The 27,020-nt window shown below is 47.2% G+C and overlaps 1 protein-coding gene and 1 long non-coding RNA gene across 4 annotated transcripts in view; one reads left to right on the plus strand and one right to left on the minus strand.

Annotated features, from left to right (window-relative positions):
* The window catches only part of GABBR2 (gamma-aminobutyric acid type B receptor subunit 2), a 352,698-nt gene that overhangs the window by 39,804 nt on the left and 285,874 nt on the right, over positions 1-27,020 (minus strand). For all 3 annotated transcript variants that reach the window (XM_014559751.2, XM_006185246.3, XM_032478052.1), the window contains 2 exons: positions 20,112-20,219; positions 12,491-12,613 (listed from right to left, as the gene is read on the minus strand). In XM_014559751.2, the coding sequence (XP_014415237.1) occupies positions 12,491-12,613; positions 20,112-20,219 (231 nt within the window). The remainder of the gene's footprint in view (positions 1-12,490; positions 12,614-20,111; positions 20,220-27,020) is intronic.
* On the plus strand, positions 1,020-16,837 carry LOC116663199. The gene is made up of 3 exons (XR_004319346.1): positions 1,020-1,104; positions 12,524-12,686; positions 16,439-16,837. It is a non-coding gene; the product is annotated as an uncharacterized LOC116663199 (long non-coding RNA).

Here is a 27,020-nt window from a genome sequence, read left to right on the forward strand (position 1 = left end):
ATATATATACACACACACACACATACATACACCCAAGACAACTGAAAACATATGTTCACATAAAAACTTGTAAATAAATGCTCATAGCAGCACTGCTTATAATAGTCAAAAAGTAGAAACAACCCAAATGTCCATCAACTGATGAATGGACAAATAAAATGTGGTATATCCACATAAGGGAATATTACTTAGCCATAAAAAGGCAGGAAATGCTGACACAGGCTACAACATGGAGGAACCTTAAAAACATTATGCTACGTCAAAGGAGCCAGACACAAAAATCAATGTATTGTATGATTCTGTTGATACGAAATATCCAGAGTAGGCAAATCCACAGAGCCATAAAGTAGATTTGTGGTTGCTAGGGGCTGGAGGGAAGGGGAGATAGGGGTGATGGGTAAAAGGAATAGGGTTTCTGTTTGGAGTGATGAGAACTTTCTGGAACTAGTGAGGATGACTGTACAATCTTAGGAATGTACTAAAAACCACTGTACTGTACATTTTAAAACTGTGAATTTTATGGTATGTAAATTATACCTAAAAAACCAAAAGGACACTTCCAACTGCCATGGAGAACGGCTTGGAGGGAGCTATGAGTGGGAGGAGGGAGCTTGCTTAGAAAGTTGTGGTAACAACAATAAACCACAGCTCAGTGGCCTCCACAGGAAAGGCAGCATCATCCCTCTTGTCCATGGTGCATCCACAGTAGCTCTGCTCATAGTGCCCTCTCTGTGATGCCAGATGAGAGATGACGGTGCCCCAGACCTCGGTAGGAGCAGTGGAGATGGACAGAAGCAATGGATTGAAGGCTGGCTTCCTTCAGTCATTTACCTGATCTTATTTATTGAGGGGCTGGGGATGCAGCAGTGAATAAAACACAATTCTGCCTCCTCCCTTGTTCTCATGGAGCTCACATTCTAGTTGGGGGGTGGTATCTGTGACAGTGGCAGGAAGATAGATGGAAGGCCCTCCCATAGTCATTATGGCTAAACCTCCAACCCTGGCTCTTTCTCTCCTAGGTTCATGGTAGGATGGCTCTTCCCTGTCCCACTGAACTCAGGCATGGAGAGTTGACCTGTTGGGGCCAATGAAACATGAGTGAAAGTGAGTGGAAGCTTTAAAAGTTAGTGCACACCTGCCATGCACTGTGCCACAAAAACTGTCTCCGGAGGTGCCCCACCAGCTGTGTCCTGGAGTGATGATGCTGTGGTGGCGGGAGGCTATAGCTGTTCTTCTGTGAACAAGTGCTATGACGAGTGAAGTCTCTGAGGCTTTAATCCACTGAGTTTTGTTGTTACCACAGCAAACCTAGCACACCCTGTTCTTTCTCACTTTTCACCCTCTGAGGGACATGACTTCAAACACCATCCTGGCTCATATTTTAGAAAAGTAAGCCTAGTATCTCTGTACAGTAAGTCAGACATAAAACCAAGAGTCTGGAGGCATATGTCATGGAGAAGGCGACAGCCCACTCTGTGTGTGTCCAGTCTTGCCCCTCAGACTGAGCAGTCCTCAGGGTAGTCTGAGCACACACACAATGGGCTCCCCAAAAAGCTGCAGGAGCGCCCAGATGACACACCATTTACGAAGAGGCAGGCTGGCTGGAATTCTCCCACAAGGAAGAGGGGACATCTCCATGAATGCCACAGCCTGTGCTGCTGCCAGTGTGGATGTGCGGGGAAAACCATCAAAATTTAAAGGCAGTCTTTGCTCAAGAACCGGACTGGCTTTACCAAGACACACAGTGTTCGAAAGAGGCCAGTATCGCAGATAAATTTTCCAGCCGTTCTGCCCTGTGGCACTTGAGGACGGCCAGTAGACAGGCCAACCTCTGCGGAGCACCAGACGGGTAGAGACCAGAGAATTCCCTGCCTCAGGGCTGTCCCCTGCTGTGGTGCCTCTGTGTCTTTTGCTTGGTGTCCTGAGGGGCCTCTGGAGCCTTAGGACCTCCCAAAGGCACAAGGGAAGCTAATAAGGAAACCGAAACAAACTGCGGTCTCCCCTAGATCTGAAATGCCTTCGGATGAAATGTTCCAGAAGCTTGGCTGTGGCCGGCAGAGCAGTCTGTCCACGCATGGGGCCCACCATGCTGACTGCAGCCGAGGCCAATCTGGGACCCCAGCCAGAGGAGAATGTTTGAGGACATCCTGAAAATGTCTCTCTGGCACATCATTTCAATTAAATCTCGCCTAGCATTCTTATTTTGATAACTTAATCTGGAACTTACACCTTGCCTCCTCTCCCAAAGGGCCTGAGGCAGCGCACAATAAAAGCCCAAACACAACAGGACAGTTAAAAATAAAGACGAACGATCAGAAGGCGAGATAATCCTCCAGGAACCCGAGAAAAGATGGTTATTGCGGCTGAGTGTTGAATTTGGCTCCAACTTTCTGGCAGCCAAGGTTAAAAAGAAAACAGAGTGGCTTATTCAGTTACGACTGCCTGACGGAAGGAAGGAAGTAGATACAGGTTCGCGAGGGGAGCACAGCCCATTTCCTGGCGCTAAATTCCGTGAGGATCTATCCAGTGGATCGCTGTCTCCAGGGACGAAGTCACAAACTGAACAACCGTCTTTTATAGAAGATGCTGAATCATCCTTCAATTGGCAGCTTTAGCCCTATAAGTGGGCCCTTGATAAAAGGTGAGGGTGTAATATTAAATTAAATTGCAACTCAGCAAAGACATTTCTTGGAGAAGCCGGCTTAATGGGCCCAGACAGATGGGTTGAATTCAGACATATGGAGGCTTGGGGAGAGAGTTCCAGGTGGAGGGAACAATTTATTCAATAAATATTTACTGAGCACTTACTGAGAGCCAGGCTCTGCCAGTGGGTGCTGGCGACACACAGATGGCCCTGGCCTCTCAGGAGGTCACAGACTAGGAGGGGCCAGGTGCACAGGCAGATAATTACCAGTGTTGTGATCAGATGAGGGGCAGACAAGGTGAGGTGGGGGCCTAGACAGAGGCATTCAAAGCAGCCTGCTGTTCCAGATGCTTCTGGAGAAGATGCATCTGAGCTGCCTCTTGAAGGTCAAGCAGGAATTTTTTACATGAAGATGGCGTATTGCAATGGGAGGGAGGGTGTTCTGGGCAGAAGAGGACAGCAGGTACAAAGGTGTGGAAGGAGACAGAGTGTGACATTTTGATGAAATGCCATTAGTAAGGGGAGCTGAGCTCAAGGAGTGAGGGAGGGGCTGAGAGAGGAGGCAGGGGAAATGAATGGGGCCAGATCGCCAGATCACTGAGGACCTCCCGAACCGCTCAGAGTGAGGGCTTCATCTCTAGCCAGCAGGGAGGATTGAACAGGAGAATGACATGGTCAGAACTTCAGATGGTTCAGCCCTCTCCCAGGAGGTGGTAGGCAGGCTAACTGGGGTGGCCTCAGCTAACAGGTCCACCTGAGGTCCTTGCTGAGTCCTACTGCCCTGCCTGGGACTTGGTCTGCATCCAGGTGGAGCCCGAGCAGGACCATCCAGAACCCCAAAGATGACTATGGATGACAAAGACCTGTCCTACTGTCCAGGGATGGCAGTGATGACTCACCACTTGGAATATGACCCTGGGCATCAAAGCCTTGGACCACCAGGCTGCCCATGTGCAGCTCACAGAGCAGAGTGGACCATGACCCTTAGCACGCCCCTCACCCTGGCCATTCTGATACCTCTTTATTTCAAAATGAATAGTGTGAGATGGAGCCTGGACAAGCTTTATGAAGATACCAGATGTTTCTGAAAGCTTCTGCTTTGGGATTGGAATTCTTTTCCAGAGCAACTGTAGAGGGAGGCAGAAGATAAGAGTTAAAATTATTTAAAACTCTATGTATTTGCTTCTTCCAATATCTGTTTCCATAGAAACATAACTGGAATAAGACACCAGTTTCAGAGCCAAGTGCAGTCTATGACTTCCAAGTCCCCCATTTGCTTCCACAAAGAAGCATGGTCAAAGCATGGAATATGGAGGGAAGTTTGAAATACTCCTCTGTCCCAAACTGCCCTTTACATGGTTACTGCCTGAATGGCCAGAAAGACACAGAACCCAGAGTGCAAGCAATTCTTGACGTAGAGCTGGTGGAGACAGCCTGCTGCCAATTCTTTCGTTCCTTTTTTTTTTTTTAATGGAGGCACTGGGGATTGAACCCAGGACCTTGTGCATGCTAGGCATGTACTCTTCCACTGCCACTGAGCTATACTCTCCCTCCTTCTCCTGCCATTTCTGTAAACGAATGTCACACATGTGGCTCCTATGGGTGACCAACTGTACATGATTCCACCTCTGTTGCCACCTGCCTGGGAAGCAGATAGTGGGTGGCCTCAGGGAGTGCAGGTGGCCTCAGGATGCTGCCTCGGTGGCTGCCCATGGCTCTCCTGGATGTTCAACATCCGGTGGCCTTTGGTGCTGTCCACATCTTCTCTCCATTTCAGAACCATTTCAGAATGGTCAAGAGGTGGGCTAGCAGAAAAGGAAGGCTTGGGACAAAAGCAAACAACCCTTCCACCCAGGCTGTCTTCACACCATCATTATGCACTGCTTTCACTTTGGAAGAAATTATCTCAAATTATTTTCCTTAAAAGAAAAAAAATCCCATATAGGTGTGTGTGTATGCACACACATACACAGTGTCAATTCTTGGTTTTCATCTTACTTGATCTAAAAGCAGCACTTGACACACTTCATCAAAACTTCCTCCTTGGAACACTTTCTTCATTTGGTTTCCTAGACACCAGACTCATCTATTTTCTTCCTATCCGTGGCTTCTCCTTGTAGGTCTCCTTTGCAGTTTCCCGCCTACCTCCCTTGTCTCCAAACACTGGTGTAACTGGGGGTCTGTCCTTGGTCCCCTTCTTTTCTCCATTGTTAGGCACCCCACTCCCCAACCCGTGCTCTCATCTAAGGCTCTCAGTGTCATCTATATGTTGACCGCATCCAAGTTCCCATCTCCAGCCCATACCCCTCCCTGAACCCCACGCCCATATGTCCAACACCTACTCACCATCGCCACTGGTAGAGTAGGTATTCAAAAAAAGGAGAGTTTTCCCCTCCTTTTTCTAAGAATAAAAATCGTATTTTAAAAACCTTTTTAACATACTTGGCAGATTTATCCACACCTGTTATATGTGAAATGCAGAAATAGCCAATCTTCCCATCAGACTTGGTAAAGCAGAGGAAGGAACGGTTGCAATGCAATGCTGGAGTACTGAGGACAGAGTCAAGTCATGGAGGAGTACCTGTCAGTCCTTACTTTGGTCTGGGAGACCTCTCCTTCCTTCTTCAAGTTCTCCCTATGCATGGACAGCTTTCCTCTTCCTTGCACCCATCCATGGGTGGCTCTCTCTCCTGGCTACCCCCTTCTTTACAGACCGCCATGTCAAAGTCCCTTTGCCTGGCTTCTCCTCCTGTTCCCATCACCACTTAGTGATTCCTTGGGCTCCAGTCAGGATGTCTTCACTCTGACTGTACCACTCTCACGCTGACCACATGCATCCCCACAGCTCCCATTGTGAATGTGTAAACTGCCCCTCCCCCAAATTTATCTACTGGACAAACTGCTCTCTTGTGCTCTAGGACCCTACATCCAATCTTCTGAGGTCCTCTACCCAGAAATGAACCTTTCACATTCCCTTCCAAATCCTCATTCTGCACCTGACCTCAGTGGTGAGGTCTGCCATCCACTACCTAGTCAGAAATCTGGGCAGTGCCCCAGCTGCCTCCCTGTCCTTACCCCTTCGAGTCAACCAATCACCAAGCATTGTCATGTCTGCTTCCTTAATAGCTCTCAAATCCACACACTTCTCTCTGTTCCCACTGCAACTGCCCTGCTTTAGGTCGTCATCAGCTCCTGCCTGGATTACTGCAAAAACCATCTCTGAGCCATTGCTGGGCCTCCAGCCTCGCCTCTCCATCTGTTCTCACCCTGCGGCCAGGGCAAATCTGATCATGTCATTCCCCCGATTAAATGTCTTTCATTCTGAAGTTTAAACTCCTCTGCTTAACACAAAAGTTCCCTAATGACTCAGGCTCCGCCTGTGTCATCACTGCCCTTCCTGTCACCTCTCCAAAGGCACCCTCAGTTTTGGACAGCAGAACCATCTTGTGTTTATTTTTTGATCATTTAAGAAAAAAATGATATATTAATATCATGTTTCATGTTGAGAAGCTAAATCCTTTCCCTTTAATATCAGAAACTAGGCAAGGTTGTCCCCTCTCACCACTGCTATTCAACATCACACTAAGAGTCCTAGCTAAAACAAAAATAAGCCAAGAAAAGAACTAAAACGCATACAGATTGAGAAGGAAAAAAATAAAATAGTTCATTTGTAGATGGCATGACTATCTATGTAGAGAGTCCCAAAGGATCAACAACAAAAACCCTTCTGGAACTAACAAGCAACTATAAGCAACATTGTAGAATTCAAGTTTAAGATACAAAATTCAACTGCTTTCCTATGTAATGAGCAACTGGAATTTGAAATTAAAAAACACAACACCACTTATGTTAGCATCGAAGACAAAATACTTAGGTATAAGTCTAACAAAATAAGATCTATGTGAGGAAATCTACAAAACGCAGATGAAAGAAATCAAAGTAGATCTAAATAAATGGAGAGTAATTCCATGTTCATGGATAGGAAGTCTCAATATTGTTAAGATGTCAGTTCTCTCCAACTTGAGCTATAGAACTGACACAATCCCAATCAAAATGCCAGCAAGTTACTTTGTGGATATCAACAAAGTGATTCTAAAGTTTATATGGAGACACAAAAGACCCAGAATAACCAACACAATATTGAACAAGAAAAGTCAGAGAACTGATATTATTTGACTTATTTGATTTCAAGACTTACTATAAAACTATGGTCATCAAATCAGTGTGGTATTAGTGAAAAAACAGACAAACAGATCAGTGAAACAGACTAGGGAGTCCAGAAATAGACCCACACCAATACAGTCAACCAATCTATGACAAAGACACAAAGGGAATCCAGTGGGGAAAGGATAGTATTTTTGACAAATGGTGCTGGAACTACTAGATATTTACGTGCATAAAAGTGAATCTAGACAGTGACCTCACACCTTTTACAAAAATTAACTCAAAATGGATCATAGACCTAAATGTAAAATGCAAAACTATAAAACTTCTAGAAGATAACAGGAGAAAATCTAGGTGACCATGGGTATGGCAATGAGTTTTTAGATACAACACCAAAAGCACGAGCCATGAAATGACAAATTAATAACTTGGACATCATTAAAATAAAAAATTTCTGTTCTGCCTAAGACAATGTGAAGAAAATGAAAAGACAAGATATAGACTCAGAGAAAATATATGCAAAACACATACATGATAAAGGACTTGTATCCAAAATGTGCAAAGAATTCTTAAAACTCAACAATAAGAAGATAAACAATCTAATTAAAAAGTGGGCAAAAGATCTGAACAGATACCTCACCAAAGAATAAATACAGGGGGGAGTGTATAGCTCAAGTGATAGAGTGCATGCTTAGCATATACAAGGTCCTGTGTTCAGTCTCCAGTACCTCCTCCAAAAATAAATAATTAAGTAAACCTAATTACCACCCCCCCAAAATTAAAAAGTTAAAAATTAAAAAAGAAGAAATACAGGTGGTAAATAAGCATATGAAAAGATGCTCTACATCATATGTCAATCTTGTAACCTGCTACCTTGCTGAATCCTTCGATTATTTCTAGTAGCTTTCATGTGGACCTTTTAGGGTTTTCTATATATAGTATTATGTTATCTGCATATAGTGACACTTTTACCTCTTCTTTTCCAATTTGGATCCCTTTTATTTCTCTCTCTTGCCTGATTGCTGTGGCTAGGACTTGAATGTTGAATAGGAGTGGTGATAGTGGGCAGCCTTGTCTTGTCCCAGACTTTAGTGGGAAGCTTTTGCGTTTTTCACTGTTGAGTATTATGCTGCTGTAGGTTTGTCATATATAGCTTTCATTATGTTGAGATATGTTCCCTTTATACCTACTTTGGTGAGAGTTTTTATCATTAATGGGTGTTGAATTTTATCAAATGCTTTTTCTGCATCTATTGAGACGATCATGCGGTTTTTGTCCTTTGTCTTGTGGATGTGATGTATTATATTGATTGATTTGCGTATGTTGAACCACCCTTGTGTCCCTGGGATGAACCCCACTTGATCATGATGTATAATCTTTTTTATGTGCTGTTGGATTCAATTTGCTAGTATTTTGGTAAGGATTTTTGCATCTATGTTCATCAGTGATATCGGTCTGTAATTCTGTTTTTTGTTGGTGTCTTTGCCTGGTTTTGGTATCAGGGTGATGGTGGCTTTAGAGAATGAGTTTGGGAGTATTGTCTCCTTTTCAATCTTCTGGAAGAGTCTGAGAAGGACTCTACATCATATGTCATTAGGGAATTGTACATTAAAACAACAATATGATACCACTATACAACTACTAGAATGGCTAAAATACAAAATACTGACAATACTAAATGCTGACAAGGATGGAGCAACAGGAACTCTTATTCACTGCTGATGGGAATGCAAAATGATACAGCCACTTTGCAAGACAGTTGGCAAAATTAAACATACTCTTAGCATATGATCTAATGATCCTGTTTCTAGGTACTTACCCAAATTACTTGAAAACTTATGTCCACACAAAAACCTACCTAAAAATGCTTATAGCAGCTTTGTTAATAATTGTCCACTCTTGGAAGCAACCAATATGTCCTTCAATGGGCAAATAGATAAACAAACTGTGGTACATCTGTACAATAGAATATTATTCAGTAGTAAAAAGAAATGATCTATCAAGTCATGAAAAGACATGGAGGAAACTTAAATGTACATTGTTAAGTAAAAGAAGCCAGTCTGAAAAAGCTACATAGTGTATGAGTCCAACTGTATGCCATTCTGGAAAAGGCAAAGCCATAGACAGTAGAAAGGTCAGTGGTTGCAAGGGGTTGGTGATGCATAGAGGATATTTCAGGCAGTGAGCCTGATCTGTACGACACTGTAATAGTGGATACATGACTATGCATTTGGCAACATCTATAGAATGTACAGCTCAAAGAGTGAACCCTAGAGTAAATTACGTACTTTAGTGAATAATAATGTATTAATACTGGTTCATCAGCTATAACAAGTACATCACACAATGCAAGATGTTAATAATAGGGAGAACTATGGGGTGTGGGGTGGGACATATATGGAAACTCTCTGTACTTTCTGTTAAAGTACTTTCTATTCCATTCTGGAATGGAGACGCTCTTCCACTGGTCCTTTCTGTTATTCCTGAACCCTTCATCTTGTTTATTTATTTCCAAGTGCTATCAGAATCCATGCGATCTAAAGGAATTGTGCTTATTTGCATGTTTACTCTCTGCCCCCCACTAGCCTGTGGTCACTTTGGGACCAAAGGTCACACTGCTGTGCTCACCTCTGTCTCCCCAGGGGAAGATGCATGTGGAGGTGCTGGGCTGGGTGATGGGGGAGACTGATCTGAGGGTTCCTGTCCTGGAGAAGCAAGCAGCCCAGCAGAGGTGGGATGGGGCAGAGATGCACTCAGCAGAGATGATCAGTGTGCTAAGTCTCCTGACGGGCAAGGCCAAGATGGGGACGGGAATGGGAAGAGGAGGTGCTTAAATCTGGTTGAGCTCAGGAACACAGCAGATGACACAGGAGCCTGCAACTGAAGTTCACTCACTTGTCAGAGAAGGTTCTGGAAGGGGGGCCAGCACAGGCAAAGGCTTGAAAGTGCAACACAGAGCAAGGTCTGTGACTGGAATCCTGAGGCATCAGTGTCCAGAGTGACCAAAGGCTTCTGGGATAGGTGTGGTCCAAGAGGAGGAGGGGACAGGCCAGGGAGATCTTTGATCACTTCTCCCCCAAGCGTAAACTTTCTCTCTCACTGGGGGTTGTGGAAAAAACAGCCCTTCGTAGAAAATTTAGGACCCCTCAGCCCCTGGGGACACCCAACCATCATGCTGCATCTGACAGAGGCGGGTGTGAGGGAAATCAACTGACAGCCTGGCGCTGTTTGGTGGAAAAATGACAATAAACCGACAGGGCTGTGGGTCAACAAATCAAAGGTTCTGCTACCATGGCAACAGAATGACAGGGCAACCCTAAAATTAGAGGATCAGGCCAGAAAAGGTTCAGAGAGAAATCTCAGCAGATACTTGGAGGGAAACACAGAGACAAGGTGTCTGGGCCTCAAGCCAGGGAGGTGGCTGTCCTCCAGCCCCCACCTTCAGATGCCCCCGGGCAGGACCTTCTCCCTACCCAGCCTCAGTTTCCTCATCTACACAGAGAAGCATTTCCATGGCACCCCATGGCTCTTCAGTTTGAGAACCATCTCCTAGAAGGTCTGGAATGGACCAGGGTTCTATGCACAGAGCTGTGGAGAGCGGCAGTACTTACTACAGAAAGTAAGGAAGAAAGGTAAGATGGGTGAGAGTGAAATGCCACTTACACTAATTGGCCTGCACAAGCTCCATCTCCTTTAAATGCTCCCAGGGCACAGCTTCCTGGATCTATGTCCGGAGTCAGCTGACTCAGGCCAACTCCAGCTCTGCAGCCTCTCCCCAACACAGCCAGATCCTAGGGACCCCAGTGCATGCCCGGCCCCCATCTTAACCTTGAGCAGAGACAGCAGAGCCCCACCTCCAGCAGCCCTTGGGCTCGGCATCAAGCCAGCTGGGTCTGGTCTCTGTCACGGGGTCTGCCCGACTCACTTTTCTCCTTCCCTGATATCCTTGGGCCCTCAGTCTGCCCAACACCTAATTTTAAGCTTCATCTGCAGAAAGTAAGAACACTTCCCTGCCCTACCCATTTCGTAGACCAGTGACCAAAGGTCTTCAAAAACACCTAAAAACTACAAAGTACTGTCGTGTATTGAAAGACAGGGGAGGGGAGTGAGTGAGACAAGAGTTGGTGGTATTGTCACTAACCTGCTAGGTAACCTTGGGTACCTTATATAATAATCTCTCTGGGTTACTGTTTCTGCATCATTAAAATGGAGTTCAGGATAGTACCTATTCTACAGAGTTACTGTGAGGATTCAGTGAATTAACACACAAATCTAGTCACCAGCAGCATCATTATTATTGTTGTCATTAGCATTACTTCTTTTGATCATCATCACCCCAGGCTCTCCCTAGCCTGGAGGTCCAGTTAGCCAATGGCAGCTCTTCCTCCTGCTGACTTCCGGTCTGGATTTCCAAATCCTATGGGTGGTGAACCCCTAGGATGGAGTCGGGGGCAGGTCTGCTCCTTTTCCAACTGTGCAGATGAGTGATGACCAGATGTCACCTCCCCTCTAGGAACAGCCTGTCTGCTCAAGTGACCTCAGCTGAGTTCCTGCCCCTTTGGCCCATGGGCAGAGCCAGTGTAGGGTCTGTCCTCTGCCAGATCTGGTTGAGCCTGTCTGGATTCCTGCTTCCCCCCAGGCTGGACACTTAAGGCAGTGAGATGGAGGCACACAGCCCTAAATTCCTCTCCTAAATCCACGCTGTCAGAAAACGCGTTCTCTGCCACTGCTCTGATTGCCTAACTTCTTACTGGGCCGAGCAAACCCTCTGCCTGTTTGCCAGACAAATGAGGCCAGGCATCTTATTTGCTAGAAAATCTTGTCCAGAAGGATAAAAACCTCTGTCCTCAATGCATAAAATGACTGTCTCCAGTTTAGTTTAAGAACTCACCTTAAATTCCACAGAAAGATTTCCTTAATAACGCAGTGAGAGAACTGGAGAAAATTCCAGTTTTCTCAATAGAATTTGCTACCCTGCAGGGAAATCATACAGTACAGCCACCACCATTCAGCCTGCTCTCTCCCCGACAAAGGTATGTTTAACTCTTCTAAGAGAAAGTCAGCATAACTACAACTTCCCTGATCTTGAATTTCCCTAACCTGGAGCATCCAAGGAAGACCAGTATGCGTTAAGGGCAAAGCCGAGCACAAGTCTACTAAAATATGTATTTAACAGTACTTTTATGTAAGGTTCTTCTTTTTGACAACACATCACTTTGAAGATCCTCTGGTAACTAGAAGGAGCTATCAGAGTGTTTATTCCCTAGTAACACTCCTTAGGGAATTGACTTTAAAGGCGAGATTAAAAATGCAACGTAATTTCTAGACTAACGGATCTTTTTATAAATTGGGCTTTTACATACTGGTTTAAACAGCTCAACATTTCCCCTTAATTCTGCATATATTAATACACCTAGACAAATTTTTGCCATTGTTTCCCCAGGAGTAAAGACGTTATATTTGGCCTTCCTGAAATAATGTGTCTCAAATGGAAGCAAATAGAGCTGATGAGACATTCCTGATAGGGAACGCAGGCCCATGTGGAGCTGTGATGACTTCCCCATAACTATCTCGACTTCTTAAGAAGCGCACCTTGGGCAGCTGGGGCGACTGTGCCTCGCTGTCCCGGTATCTGGGGGCAGTATCCCCGCAGGGCTCCCTCCTGATGGGCCGGGCGCTTACCTCCATGCTGTACCTCTCCACTGTCCTTCTCAGGGGGTCCACAGCCTGCCAGCAAATCAGGATGCACAGGTCAATCAGCAGCATGCCCCCGACGATCACGAGCAGTTTCTGGTCCTTGATGATCTGCAGAGAAGGCAGGGGCAGATGGGAACGGACATGAGAGAGCTTTCCAACAGCAGCCGAGGAACTGGGTCAGGTGAGTGACCGAATGGTGGCACCCCCAGTTTCAAACTTCCCCCAGATTCCCCATCGCCCATAGAATAAATCCAGCCAAGCTTCTTTGTCTGGCATTCAAGGCCTTTCATGAGCTTGGCTTGTCCACACCCCAAACACACACATATACTTAGTTAAGTCTGCTGACTCCCAGTCTCGGACTCTGCTGTGATTTTCACTCCAGGCCTTTGTGGGTGCTGGTTCTCTTGTCTAAAACACTCTATTCTTTCTGTTCAGCAAACTGCTAATAATCTTTAAAGACCCAGATGCATTGTCACCTCTCCATGAAGCCCCCTAACTCCCACAGCAGAACTAATTATTCCCATAGCACTTTGTTCACATAATTATACTCAATACGTTCAATACTTATTATTATGGAGAGTAATAGTAGTAACTACAAGAAGAAAAATAAATATAAATGTTAACATTTAATGAACACATACACTGCACCTGCCTCTAGGTTGATTTTTAAAAAAATTTTTTTTATAGGTTTATTGTTTTACATACATCTTCTCACATAAAGGCAGACACTATTATTCCCATTTTTTGGACTAAGAAACCGAGGCTGGTGCTGGGGGCTAAGTAACTTGCTCAGTGGAATATAGCTACTAAAAAGTGAAGCCCAGATTGGAACCAAGCTCCTCCTCTCTCCAGAATCCACACCCTCAAACATTTACAGCACCTACCAGATGTCTCAGCGACCAGATGCTTTATTAAGTTGTACACCCGCCTGCCCTCCTCAGTAAACTGGGGAACCCCTGACAGAAGGGAAGCCTGTTTTATTTATTTGTTTACCCTCAGTACCCAGCAGGACCTGGCATACAGTTGGTACTTAAGTTTGATGGATTGAATTGAGATGAAGGAATATATAAAGAAGAAATACAGCTTCTACCCGCCTTTGCAGCCTGGGATATCTTTATTATACCGTGAAATTCCCACCCTATTTTATGTCCATTTGATAGGGATTGGCCTGAGGACAAATGCTGTCAGCGGCAAAGCTAACCTGTATTTCACTCACTGCACGTTTATGTGTCCTTCCCTGCCCCCTGCCCCAACACCAAATAAAAGCTAATGTGATGAAGTAGTTCTGGAAAAGACTATATAGAAAAATAAACAAAACTGAAGCAAAAGCTTAACAAATACCACCAGGTCTGGCTTTTAACTATTAAAGCCATTTTTAAAGGCGAAATAGAAACACAAGAGGTTTCTCTGTGGCCAAATTGTGAAAAGAACAAGAAAGTATTGCTGAGTTACTACCAAAGAGATCAAATCCACCAAAACCACTTTACCTGGGGCGGGGCAGTGGCAAAGCCCCCTCTGAGATTTTTCAGAAGCATTCAGTGAACGGCTGATGGTTTGCAGAGGCCTGGCTTAACCCTAGTTCTCTGGGGAACCAGGCGGCTCCCTGAAAGCCTTGAGATATTGGACCAAAAGGAAGAAATGCTGAGGAGTTTAGGACTCAGAGGACGGCTAGAAGGGGCTCCCTGGTTGATGCTCACCCAGGGCTGTTGGAGGTCCAGGCATTTGCCCATGGAAGGTCTTTCCCCGGCTTTCTGCCGGTGCCCTCCTACCCTTATTTCAAGATTGAGCCTGAGCAGCTGCTCCTCTGTGAATTTGTAGCCCTGCACAGGGCGTGGGCTACAACTGTGCTCCTGTCAGAACAGAGTCAGGGACCAGCCAGTCTCTCCTCTGTGCCCTGGTGTCTTGTGCAGGGGCTGGCTCTCTGATCTTCCTGGGGAATTAATGAATGAGCTCCCAGAAAAAGGACAAGGGAAAGTGGTGCTGCTGAGCAAGTTCAAGGTCACTGCCTCCTGCCTAGGGCTCAGGTTCTGCTTCCCATAAGGCCCCACCTGCTGCAGGTTCCTATTTCTTCCCAGGCCTTTGTAGCTGCTGGTTCTTTTGTCTAAAACAACATTTCCTTTCTGTGAGAGGTTCTGTATGGCTGCACGAGTGTGGGGCGGGATGGGGGTGGCTGGAGACGGGGTGAGCTGGAGCAGGAGAGCCTGTGTGCATGTGATGGGGCCTCCCGTGGGGCTGCTGGAGGTTTAAGCATCTTTAAGCATCAGAGTGATGGGGAGCTCTCTGCAGCATTGAGGGGTGGACCTGAGGTGGGAGCCTGAAGTAGGAGGCCAGTTAGAAGCTGGGGCCGCTGTCCTGATGAGGAGGGAGGAGGCCCGATGCAGAGCAGTGACTACCAAATGGACAGGAGAATGCAGATGCCACGAATACCAGGTAGGCAGAGTTGCCAACCTCAGCCTCTGGGTCCTCTTCCCCTCCCCAAACTTCTCCCACCAGCAAGTGCCGGCACCTCCAGGTCCCTCCTTCTCTGCCAAGGCTTTCCCATGAGATGGAAGGGGTACTACTCTTCCCACAGTATAACTTCCAGGAGGCAGTGACCTTGAACTTGCTCAGCAGTGCCACTTCTCCCGGCTTCTTCCCAAGGGCCCATGCACATAGGAGTATGGACCACCTTACACTCCAGCACACAATACCTCGGGTCCTTTGGGACTGCACAGTCTCTCCTGGACGAGAAGTGGTACGCTGAGAGGGAGGGGCTGAGAAACATGAGGTGGGCACACTCAGTGAGTCATCTACAGGGGAGGTAGATGCAGCACCTTGACCCCTGCTGCCTGAATAGGGAAGGCACCCACGGCACAGCTGGCCTTTAAACTTCCCTCTGGTAAGTGTGATAAAGCCAAGTCCTCCCAGTTTTAAGGCTCAAGTCTGAAGCCTGAGGTAGCATGTGACTAGAAAGACAGGATCTGGGATTATGTGGACCTGGATTGGAGTCCTGTTTCCATCCCTTGTGACCTGTGTGTGACCCTGGGTAAATCACTTCCTCTCTCATTCTGCATTTCTGATTTGTACAATGGCAAGGAGTGGAAGGTAGTTGGGGGAGGCTCATGTAAGCTCTAAGCATGGTGCAAAAAAAGAACACAGTTTTGGGCTCCTTCTAATCCCAGTTCTTGTCAAATGTGATCCTGAGCACGCTATATAACTTTGCTGGACTTATCTCCTCCTCGAAAAGTGGAGCCAGGGAGCCCTAAGCTGCAGAGCTGGTATAAGAGTAAAATGAGATGATGTATGGAAGGCATTTAGTACAATATCCAGCACAGAGAAGATGCTCAACAAATGGTAGCTGTTTGGCTGTCATTACTTGGGTTTTCCCAATTTCTGATTCTTTGTTTATGTGCAGGACAGTGACATCTAGGGGCAAAGTGTGATATTGCACCTCAGCTCTACTAGATTCAGGGCTAAACATCATACAGACGGATCCAAGGTGGGAAGAGCCTGAGAAGAGAGGACACATCAAATTTCCAAAGCCTGACACTTGGCCAGTGTTTGTGACTAAACAAATTTAGGCTAAGTAGTTATGAATCACATTTGACTTATTAATCACAGGAACAATTTATTGAGTGCCTCCTCTGAATTAAGTTCTGTTCTAGGCACTAGGGATGCAACAGTGGGCAAAACATAAACACCCTGCCATGGAGCATGCATAAAAGGGGGAAGACTAATAATGAATAATTAAACAAATATTGCATGCATATACACAGTGCAGTGTCAAGGAGAGGTGACTTGAAGTAATCTTTTAAAAAAGATCTAAAATTTTAAATTTAAAAAACAGCACTGATCTGATCATACAAAGTCTGAGCACCAGAGAATCCCCAAATTAGGCAAGGTCATCTCTCTAGTCTCACCTCAGCTTCCCTGAGTTCCCTCCTTATCTTTCAGCTTTCTCTTCAAGAGCTGCATGAACTTTTCTCCATTGTGTCAGTGCACAACAAAGCCATGAAACTCAGTTCTCTCTCTGGGGCTAGGAAGTTACTAGTGCTCCATTCTCACTGAATGAGAGATGGGAGTGAAGACATCAGGAATGATTAAGCACCAGCTTCTGGAATCAGATCTGAGTTTGACTCCTACTGACTTAGCTGTGTGACCTTAGGTAAGGTTCCTAATCCCTCTGAGCCAGTTTCCTCATCTCCAAACTGGGGAAGATGACCACACAAATCACATTAGATTACCAGAGCCTGGCTTATGATTACTGTTCAACAAATGTCAGCTATTATTACTAAATGTCACTTCCCATGGTTGTTTAGAGCAGGGATCAGCAAACTACAGATATGACCTACTTTTGACTTTGTAAATAAAGCTTTATTGGAACACAGTCAAAGCCATTCGTTTATGTATTTGTCTCTGCTTTCGTTCCACAACAGCAGTTACGTGGTTGTGACAGAGGCTGTATGGCCTGTAACGCTGAGCATATTTACTATCTGACTCTTTATAGGAAAAATTGGCTGACATCTTGTTTTGAGAAAAGAGCATTTCTTTATCTCTTCAAAAAGCTTCAGATATTTTGACTGATCCAGACTGCCCTCCTACTAGGACCAGCTAACTGCCTACTTTCAGGGACGCCATTCCAGAGGGAATACAGTGTGAATGGTGCCCCCTAGAGTTGTTCGTTCAGCACAGCGGCCCTGCCTTCCTGCCATCAGTCAGATGATGGTGCTCTCTCAGCATTTTCCTGAAGCTGAGTCTGGATGAAAGTCCGAGGGGACAGTCCCATGTTACTGTCTGCAACAGTATCAAGTCATACTTGTAGTGAGCTTTCTTTGTCCTCAAAAAAACACCTGTCCCCAGAAGGGAAGACCTCATCTCCGAGTTACTGCTCTCTCTCAAACTTTCAATTTGGTTCTAGTAAATATAAGAGGCAGAATAAATACTATAGTAGTGGGGCTTCTCAATTCAAGATTTTATAATTGGTCTTTAGGAAAAAATGGTAACATACTATAAAAACATTGAATTTGGAAGCATTAAGTCACCACATGTCAATACTTCCTTTAATGGGCTTCTTTTCTTTTAATGTCTTTTAAAATGTAGCCATATGGGGTGAAGTTTGTGTATGTGTGTCTGGGAAGGGTGTGACATCGTAGGTGGAGGGAAAACGAGGTGGAAGCCAGGGAAGGAAGAAAAAGATAAAAAGACTATGAAAAAAAGTGTGTGATCGCATTTACAAATTTAGGTAAATCTTGTATGTGTCAGAAAAAAAAATTAAGGGGCCCATTTAAAAAAAAGTCTAAATTTAAAAAATAATAAAACAAAGTAATGACAGTAAAAACCAATCCTGGCTATATAAAAGGTTGGAGTCATGGAGAATTCAATCCTAGTTTTGTCCCACAACTGCCACAACTCTTTCAAAACCATCTGGTTCCTGGACTTGAATTTTTGATCTGTGTAAGGTATAAATCTCTCTTCTACACTCTTAACCTCCTCTAATTTGGTTGATAAACGATACTCCGCTGTAGGGCCACAAGGCTGTTCCTGGAATAACTGGAAAGCCTAGAGCAAAAAGTGTCTCACACCGGAATGTGTGTTCATCTGGCTTAAATCATCTTCACCACAGACTGAACTGGTGACCAAATCTTGCACTCAAAGCCTTTCTGTTGTACTCAAAGCAGTTTCTCAGACAGGCCCCCTCCCTGGACGCCTGGGCCCACGACCTCCCTGGGCTCTCACTTTGCCCAGACACCCCGGGGGTGGAGTCCCCTCAGCTCAGGCAATGCAGCGGCTGTGGCCACATCACAGCTCCAACTCCCATGGGGCTTTCAGACAACTGAACTCCTAAAGTCTTCCCCAGCACGCTTTGTCAATTGTTACCGAAGAATCCAAGTGTTCTGGCTTAGTGATCACGTAAGTAATGGAACATAAAGGCCGGTCCTTCATTACTGAAAATGATATGCATGAACCACATACTGACACAGAAGAAACAACACTGATTCTTCAAACCCAGGACGGAGTTGTCATAAATAGCCGAGCATCTCTAACCAGAGCCGCAGACTGGGAGGGGCCCCAGAAGTGAGCTGGTGCCTGTCAAACTTTGGCTAGCATCAGCTTCACAGAGAGGGCTGGTGAAAACACATGTTTCGGGGCTCCACCCCAGGATCTGATTCTTAGGGCTGGGGTGGGTCCTAAAAATTTGCATTTCTAACAAGCTTCCAGGTGATGCCCATGATCCTGCTGGTCCAGCCCGCACTCTGAGTAGCTCTGATCTAGACCACAGGTCTTCCACCCTGGCTGCATATTAGAGTTCCCTGGGGAAGTCTAATAACTCCTGATGCTCAGCTCTAGCCAGGGAGATGTGGTTTCAGCTGGCCTGAGCTGGGTTACTTGCAGTTTTTAAAAGCTCCCATTTGATTATAAAGTGCAGTCAGGTCTGAGAAGGACTAGGTGGCCAGGCTCCTCATCTTACAGACAGGAAGGAGTTGTCACAAATGCTGCTGAGGCCCAGCGAGGGGAGGGCCTTCCAGGTGAGCACAGGCAGTGGGGTGGCAGAGCTGGGCTCTTTCCTCCCTCTAAATGGAGCCCCGGGTGGAGCAGAAGAGGCAAAGCTGCTCCAGTGGGACCAACCACAGTCCCTGAGTTTATAGGAGAGAAGGATGTCGGAGTGTTTCCTGAGCACCGGATGTGGGCCCAGCTGAGGGAGAGCTGTGTCCAAGACAAGCTGGGGGGACCAGGGAGCCCAGGAGTTGGGGAACTGCCATGTGCCTGGGAAAGGAGCCACAAATGGCCAACTGGGGAAGTATTTCACCCATTTTGAATATTACGATGGACTCCACATATATTAGTTGTTGACCAAAGGACCTCAAAGCCATTAGACTTGCCTGAATTTTTAACCAGGAGCAAGGGAAAAAGAGCACCAGCCACCAGAAGGGTTAAAATGACAGTTTGGAGAAAGTTTCGCTATGACTACATCCTAAGAGTCAAGCTTAATCAACACGATGGTTAGAGCCAACCACACGGGTGGCAAATGCTTTCCTCCCCCACGAAGGCAGAGGGCTCCTGTCCTCTAGGGCCTCTTCGAAAGTGGAAGCATTAAATCAGGCCTCTGCCCTGTTTCTACTCTCCTCTTTCAAGGGCTCTTCATTGCCCATAAGTTAAAGTTGAGATTCCGTACCTCCTGCCTTTCCCTGAAGCCCCCTCTTGTACTCTGTCTCCACAAACCCTGTGCCCCGTGAACACCCCCATCCCCTCCCCTAAGCCTCCGTGCACACGGTTCCCTCTACGGGGCTTGAAAACTCCCCAGCCTCTGCCTCTCAGTCACCCTCCAGGTCTTAGCATAGCCATCACTTCCTACAGGAAGCCTTCCCTGAGTGCTGTACCCCAGTTTCCCCCATATACACCCAACCAGCCCCTATCATCTTGCATTGTAAATGCTTTGTTAGCTGTCTGATTTCCCCAGGAGCCTGAAGGTGTTGGGGGTGGGAGTCGGGAGGTGGGGAAGGTTGTGTGTAGCTTGAATCCAAAGCAAATAGCCCAGTGCCTGGCACATAGTAGGTGCCTAACAAATCTTCATTAAATAAATACGAATTGAACATTATAAACACCCTGCAATAGAAGGCAGGATTACCTTCTTCTTCATTTTCACATTTTTGAAGATGGCGTGGACCCTCCATGTCTTTGCAAACATTGCCCCAAAGGCGGTTGTGTAGCCAACGGTGAGAATCCAGGTCCTGACCTAGAGGCCGTGAGAAAACAGAGGCATTAACATCTCCCAGGTGGCTCCAACAAGGGGACTCTAAATGGTGTTGCTCTGCTTTACATACTGTAGAGTTTTACCAGCACCAATGGTCCTTCAATCACGTTTCAGTCTGACAGACGTTTGGTTCTACTGGCCACTTGCCAGACCCAGGCCCCTGGGCGCAGAGGCACATGAGAGTCAAATCCTGCCTTTGATGGGCCCACAGCCCAGAGGGAACCAGTCACAGAGAGAGGCACAGAGGGCCCCCAGGACCACTGAGGGGTCACAAAGGTGTTTCAGGGCAGCTCTCTGGTCTTCCCTCACCTTCCTTGACAGCCTTCTAATGTGGGGAGACATGCCTGCAGAGGTGAACATAATCACTCATTTCTGTCTCCTCACCCGAGTCTCTAGGAGACCAGGTGGCTCCAGGAACCTCCCAGCTCCTGGGTTGTGGGCAGCGGGTAGGGAAGGGCACTGGGCCACAGGGGCTGAGACTGGGCAGGACAACAAGCCTGCATGGCTCTTCTCCAGTGCTAGCAACCCCACCACTCTGGTAGAGCAGTGCAGGACTTGGCCAGAGCTGGCCTTGGGGACACCTGACTGGCAGCTGCACCAGCCCAGCTCATGGCCATCATGAGGGACTCAGTTAGGAGGAAGGCCAGGGGGAAGGGCTGTGACCTTCCCACTCCCAGCAGGGGCCTGTTTCCTTGGGTCTTTGGAGAAAGACAGGAATGATGTTGCCTGGGTCCTACTGCTCAGCCCCCAGTCCCAGCCCCCCATGGCCTATCATTCTGCGTGACCTCAGGAGTTTGGTTACTCAGCACCAGGCCAGCCTGGCCACTGAACCCACATTCAGACCTTGGCTTCCTGCTCACGACTAACGTCCTATCTGGCTCTTACCTGTTCCCCAGGACTAAAGTGTGCCTTGATCTCTAGCCCTGGGCCAGTGGCTGCTGGGAACTATCAGCCCTGATAGGAGCCTACAGCCTGATTCATGCAGGCTGGGATGGCCAGCCGCCATATGTTAGGTCTTGGAGGCCTTCCAGGTGCCTACTCCCCACCTGCACTACCACCTTGGCCAGACCCTTGGCCAGACCCCAGCCTCTCCCAGTTCCAACGTCACTGGCTGGTCTGGACACTCTCCAAGACCCTGGAGATTCCTCAGCTCCAGGCTGGACCCCGTATCATGGCCCAGCCCTCAGCTGTGCACCACTGAGTTCTGGGGCCTCCCACTCCCTGGGACAAAAAGGCTGCGTGCTCTGTGAGCTCCAGTTCTCAGCTGTGGTCTTTCTTCTGCTCTCCTCAGCTCTGCTGAGCTAAATTCTCTCTGAAAGGCCCCTGAGCCTCCTCCACTGAACACAGCAGGAAGAGGGATATGGTAGGGAGAGAGAGACAGCCAGGCTGGAGCAGACAGCCAGGGTCTCCGTGTCCAGAGGAGTCAGTCCAGCAGGTTTGCCCGGCCTCAACCGGCCCCGTCCAGCCCCAGGCTGCGGGTGGTTAGGTAGGAGGTTCCCAGACACACTCCCTTCATGGAGTCCCTTCGCCCTGCCTTTCTATTCCAGTGACTTGGCTCTCCAGCTTTCCAGAGACAGAACATTTTCCCTTTCCATTTGATTTGTAAAAATAGGAACTGGCTGGGTAGAGGCAAGGACAACCCGTAAGAAAGACCAGCAGCGTTACAGCAGTTGCTCAGAAACACAGACATCTGAGGTGTGAATGCTGACAATGGCACAGGCGGGGACCTAACCTTCTTCTTTTTTTAAATTTCAAAAATTTCTGACAGGCAAGAATGAATCACAGTACTTTAAAGAAGGTCTTGGAGGGCCACATCATCACTCGTATTAAAATACAGGGATGCAAGAAAAGTAAACAGAACAGGGACTGGGAAGGAGACAATTACTGGGAATTTAGACCTTATTCAATGACTGGATCACACTTTCCTAGTCTGTCAGAGTTGCAAAGGACCTTACAGATCATCTAATTCATTCATTCATTCATTTATTCGTTCATCTGTTCATCCAGTAAGTATTACTAGGCCAGAAACTTAGTATATAATGATAGAAACACACAAATAAAACCACAGCAACAACCAACACCAAGGTGATTTTTTGAATCCATCAGTTGAGTGAGAAAACCCCTTTGTAGATGAAGAAACTGAGACTCAGGGTGTTTAAGGTATTTCTCTCAACCACGCCACTCAGTGCAGCCCTCTCTCCCTCACATCATGCCAGCTCCTCCTCAGCCTCCTTGACCCCAATCAGGTTCTTCCCTGCCCTGGAGGCAGAGGTCAGAGGGACAGGACACACCTGTGGGCGGGGCTGGCCAGCCTGAGAACACTCTCCTCGCTGATCTCAGCACACTTTCAGAGCTAATGGTTGCCACGGTTGTTCTGGCCAATGCCCTCCAAGCGTTTTGACCATATTCTCTTATCAGAAAAACAATTTTAAACATGAACATATACAGAAGGTGGACATTTAAAAACGGATGGTAAGAAATGAAATAGCATCATTACTTTTACCTCATAATGTGGCAGACAATGTTCTCCTATAAAGTATCACCCCAATGTGCTTCACGTTACTGTATTTGCTTTGACTTATGTCTTCTTTGGAGTAATCATTTCCAGGCCACTGATCTATTTTGTAGGGCCAAATTCCTTAGGACTCAATCATATCAATGAGATAAAGTTAGTTAAAACACAATAATACAAATTTAACCTGGCATCTGGACATGGCAGTATGTTGCCATAAACTGAAAGCAAAGAACGGGTGAGGACGCCTGGGCAGAAAGGAGTTACCCTGGCAGAAAAGGTGAGCTTTCAAAGCCCTGCTGGCAAAGTCGGCCCGCTAGCTGGTGTCTGAGAATTTGGATTTGGGGAGAGTTTTCCCCATTCCCTCAATAACAAGAGTGGCTCTGTGCCTGAACAAAAACGATTTGTGCCAACGGTGTGGTTTATGCTGCACACCTGCCTTCCTTCTGGGAGCCCGGTATCGTGCTGTGTGCTCAGCATAAGGTACCTTGGTGACCGGCCCCCAGTAAATACCCTGGGTGCTGAGTGTCTAGTGAGCATCCCTGGTACATATTTCATGTGTTGTCACAATTCGTTGCTGGGGAATTGAGTGCGTCCTGTGTGACTCCACTGGGAAAGGCTCCTGGACGCTTGCACCTGATTCCCCCTGACTTCGCCCCATGTGCCTTTTCTGCTTTGCTGATTTTGCTTTATGTTCTTTCTCTGTGATTAATCATTACCGTGAGGACTATTATACGCCGAGCCCTAGTGAATCACTGAACTGGGGGCTGTCTTGCGGACCCTGGACACAATGCCCCGTGGCTGGCTGGTGTCACGGATTGACCCACCACTCTGTTCTCAGGAGAGCTCCTGCATGAGACCACTAGACACACCCACTGAGCCCCAGTGTCAGCCCAAGTATTAAATCTTAGTACCGTTTAATTTCTTCCATTTTTTCTACATAAAAAGTAAATAAAAGCTGTAATATATTCTTCTACAAGATGATCCCAGTGGTTCACATCCCATTTGGAGAAAGCTCTTCAGACAACGATGAAACAACACTAGAAGAAATATTCTGAAAGCAGGACAGTGGAACCCCCACCAGCAGAGCCGCCCATGTCAGGCTGCCTCGCTCAGGGTCATCCCTGGCCTAGGCCGCTGCAAAAGGAGGTCTTATTTCTCTCTCCACTCCTCCACCATCTTTTTAGGATGGAAATGGACCCTGGGGTTCAGTACTGGACCCTCTTTGTCCTAAAAGGGCTCTCCCTGGGTTATCACTCCCACCCTTAGGCTTCAATCCTTTTCTTTGTGCTGATAATTCCCTTAGCTCTTCCCCAGCTCCTACCTCACTTCTGAGCTCCAGACCTGGATATGCCACTGTCACTGGAAACCTAAGTGACACTTAGGTGTCCCACAAAACCTTCACACTCCAGAGCCCAAGCTGAGCCCATGAGCCCTTCTGTTGAGCAGCTCCATTTCCTCCTGACTCAGGGATGGTACCACTATCTGCCTGTCACCTAAGTTAGGGACCTGAAAGCCCTCCTGGGAACCTCCTCTCACCCTCAGTCTCCTATTCAGCCCCCAAGCCCATTTCCCTCTGCTGCACCACCCCCAGAGCAGTTCTCTGCCCTTCCCATGCTCTGACAGGTGGAGCCCCTTGCCTGTGCCTCTCGGGCTCCATGACCTCCTGGCTTCCAGCTGGATCTGGAAGGCACGATCAGGAGACTGGCAGGTGCTAGGAGAGAGAAGATGGGTATGTGCTCCCTGTGGCCACTGCTTCTGTGCTGTGTCTCTGGGCCCCTCACACGGTCCTGGCCCTGTCTGGGCTCAGGGAGACACTCCTCTCTCTACTTTTGCAGGCCTAGGAGTGGCAAGGGCTTCCTGTGTGGTGGCCTCAACACCTGTGTTTGCTTCCTTAACCCCACCTACACCTCTGCAGGTAGTCCCTGCACTGGAGTCTCTCCCTGTGAAGCACGGGGGTGGGCTCTGTTTGTGGCCAGGGCTGTGCCTCACGGCCATCTCATCCCCTGTCTCTCGTGAGTACTCCCTTCCTCTGTGTTCCCGGGGTGCCATCCAGATTTGTCATTTGAGCAGGGCCTCTGGAGGCAGACTGACATGGGTTCAGGTCCTGGCTTTGTCATTCACTATCTACGTGAACCTGGGGCAGGTCACACGACCTCTTTGAGCCTTGATCCCCTCATCTGTGAAATGGGATAATAATAATGCCTCTGACTTCATGGAGTGGTTGTGCTGATGAGATGAAAGAAGGTGGTGTAAAGGGCTGAGTTCTTGATCAATATCTTCTTTTTGTCCATGGCTTCCTTGTCACTGTTCACTGGACAGCTGGGGGATCCTCCAGCTGGTCTCCCCGCCTCTCCTTCGCTTCCTGCTCATCCGACACCCAGAGAGACTGTTCTTCAGTGCAAATCTAAGCAAGTCTCCCTGGATTTAAACCCTTCACTGCCCCACCGAGCCTGCAGGCTGAACTCCAGATTCTTAGCAGGGTGTGCCCCACCCCACAGTACCCCTCCTGTCATTCCTCACATAGCATTTCACTTCCAAGAAATTCTATGCTGTTTAAATGTCCCCACATATCACACTGGCTCACACTGTGGGCCTGGCACCGGCTATTTCCTCCATTCAAAATGCCATCTTCTCTCTAAACTCCTTTACAAATTCTCGTTTGTCCTCTGAAAACCAGACTCATGGACCACCTTCTCTGAGAAGCCCTCCCAGACCTTACAAGGAGGTCATGGCTGCCTCCTCCTCGAGACCTTGCCCTCATGCATGTTTCTGTTGTGCTGGTCACACTGAGATGTCTACCTGATAACCTGCCTGCCTCTCCCATGAAATGGTACTACTGGGAGGTGGGTCCTACACAGCCCACCTTTAAATCTCTGGTTTGAGGGGTGATTGGGCTGGGTGGGCTTGCTTAGGAGGTAATGAACCATTTGTCACCTAAAATGTACAAGTCGAGCCCGAACAAGCACAGGAAAGGAAGAGCACACAGAGAACTGGAGTGCTGGACGGCAAAAGAGGCTGAGTTTATGGATGGTCCCTTCCTCCCAATGCAATATTCTGTCTGTGAGGTAGTGAGCTCCCCATCGCCACATGGATTTAAGCAGAGCCTGGAGGACTCCCTGTCATGGTACTATAGGGGCATTTCCAGCACCGAGCGACGTTTCATTTGATGATCTTCCTTCCGCGTAGCTCTTATGATGCCAAATCAACTAGAAGGTTCTGTGGGCTCTAATGATTCTGTTTCCAAAATGTCAACTCTAATACAAGCCTCCACTGATTTATCATCACAAGACAAACAGCTACTTCGCTTCCTCTCCCAAAGTCTTGAACATATTTACTCTTCTAACGTTAATGTCTTTCCTTTTCTCTCTTCAGCCATAAAGTTCTTGGCCCCTCTCACACAGCCCTGACATGCATCCATGGGGGAGGGGAACTTTAGCCAGGCAATGCCCATCTCAGTCTCGACTATAAAAAAGGGAAAAACAATTAGAGCACATCTCTAGATGGAAGGAAAAATCTATGCCCGGAATAGTTCTGCTCAGCCACTTGTTCAATCGATTTTGGGAAGGCCTGCCTGGCAGAGTGAAGGGCTTTCATGGCTCTTTTGGGGACTAGCAGGAAAGGGACACACAGCCTCTCCTGCAGGTCTGTTCTGACGGACGACTGGGGCTGCCAGGCTCCAGGTCTCTGGCATGTGGGCCCCAGGCCAGGAAGTCAGAGGGCGGAGGAAGCCCTGGCAGCTGGCTGGATGCTGCGGGGTGAGCTGCTTTCCCGCTGTCCAGAAGGGTTCCTAAAAGGGCCTTTTGTTTCATTCTGACTGTTCACCCCAGATAATCAATAGTGAGAAGATGGGTAAGGAAGACCCCGACTATCCAAAAACAAGCCCCAGAGCTCCATTACTACGAGGCGGAGGGAAAGGCGTTGTTGTCTGGAGCTAAAAGGCCAGTACAAAGTACTTTACCATGGCCAGCCACCAAAGCATGGGATGACATGCTGAAACAACCTCCAAACTATATTATTACATCAGGTTATCTCTCAACTGTCTCAGAAAGAAATCCCTGAGCAAAAAAAAAAAAAAAACAAAAAAACAAAAAAAACCAAAACACAGATATTTATGGTCATTTAAATGAAAATATCACTAATTCCTAATTCCTACTAGGCTTGAATTTACTGGGAGGCCAGTGAGTGTTCCTAGGTAGCCTTTGACTTTTGAGACAGAGTTATAAAATCCTAGCATCTCTGGGAGGGCTGGAAGAAGATGTCATGCTTCC

This window comes from Camelus ferus, chromosome 4 (genome assembly GCF_009834535.1).
Source record: "Camelus ferus isolate YT-003-E chromosome 4, BCGSAC_Cfer_1.0, whole genome shotgun sequence".
Classification (NCBI taxonomy): Eukaryota; Metazoa; Chordata; class Mammalia; order Artiodactyla; family Camelidae; genus Camelus; species Camelus ferus.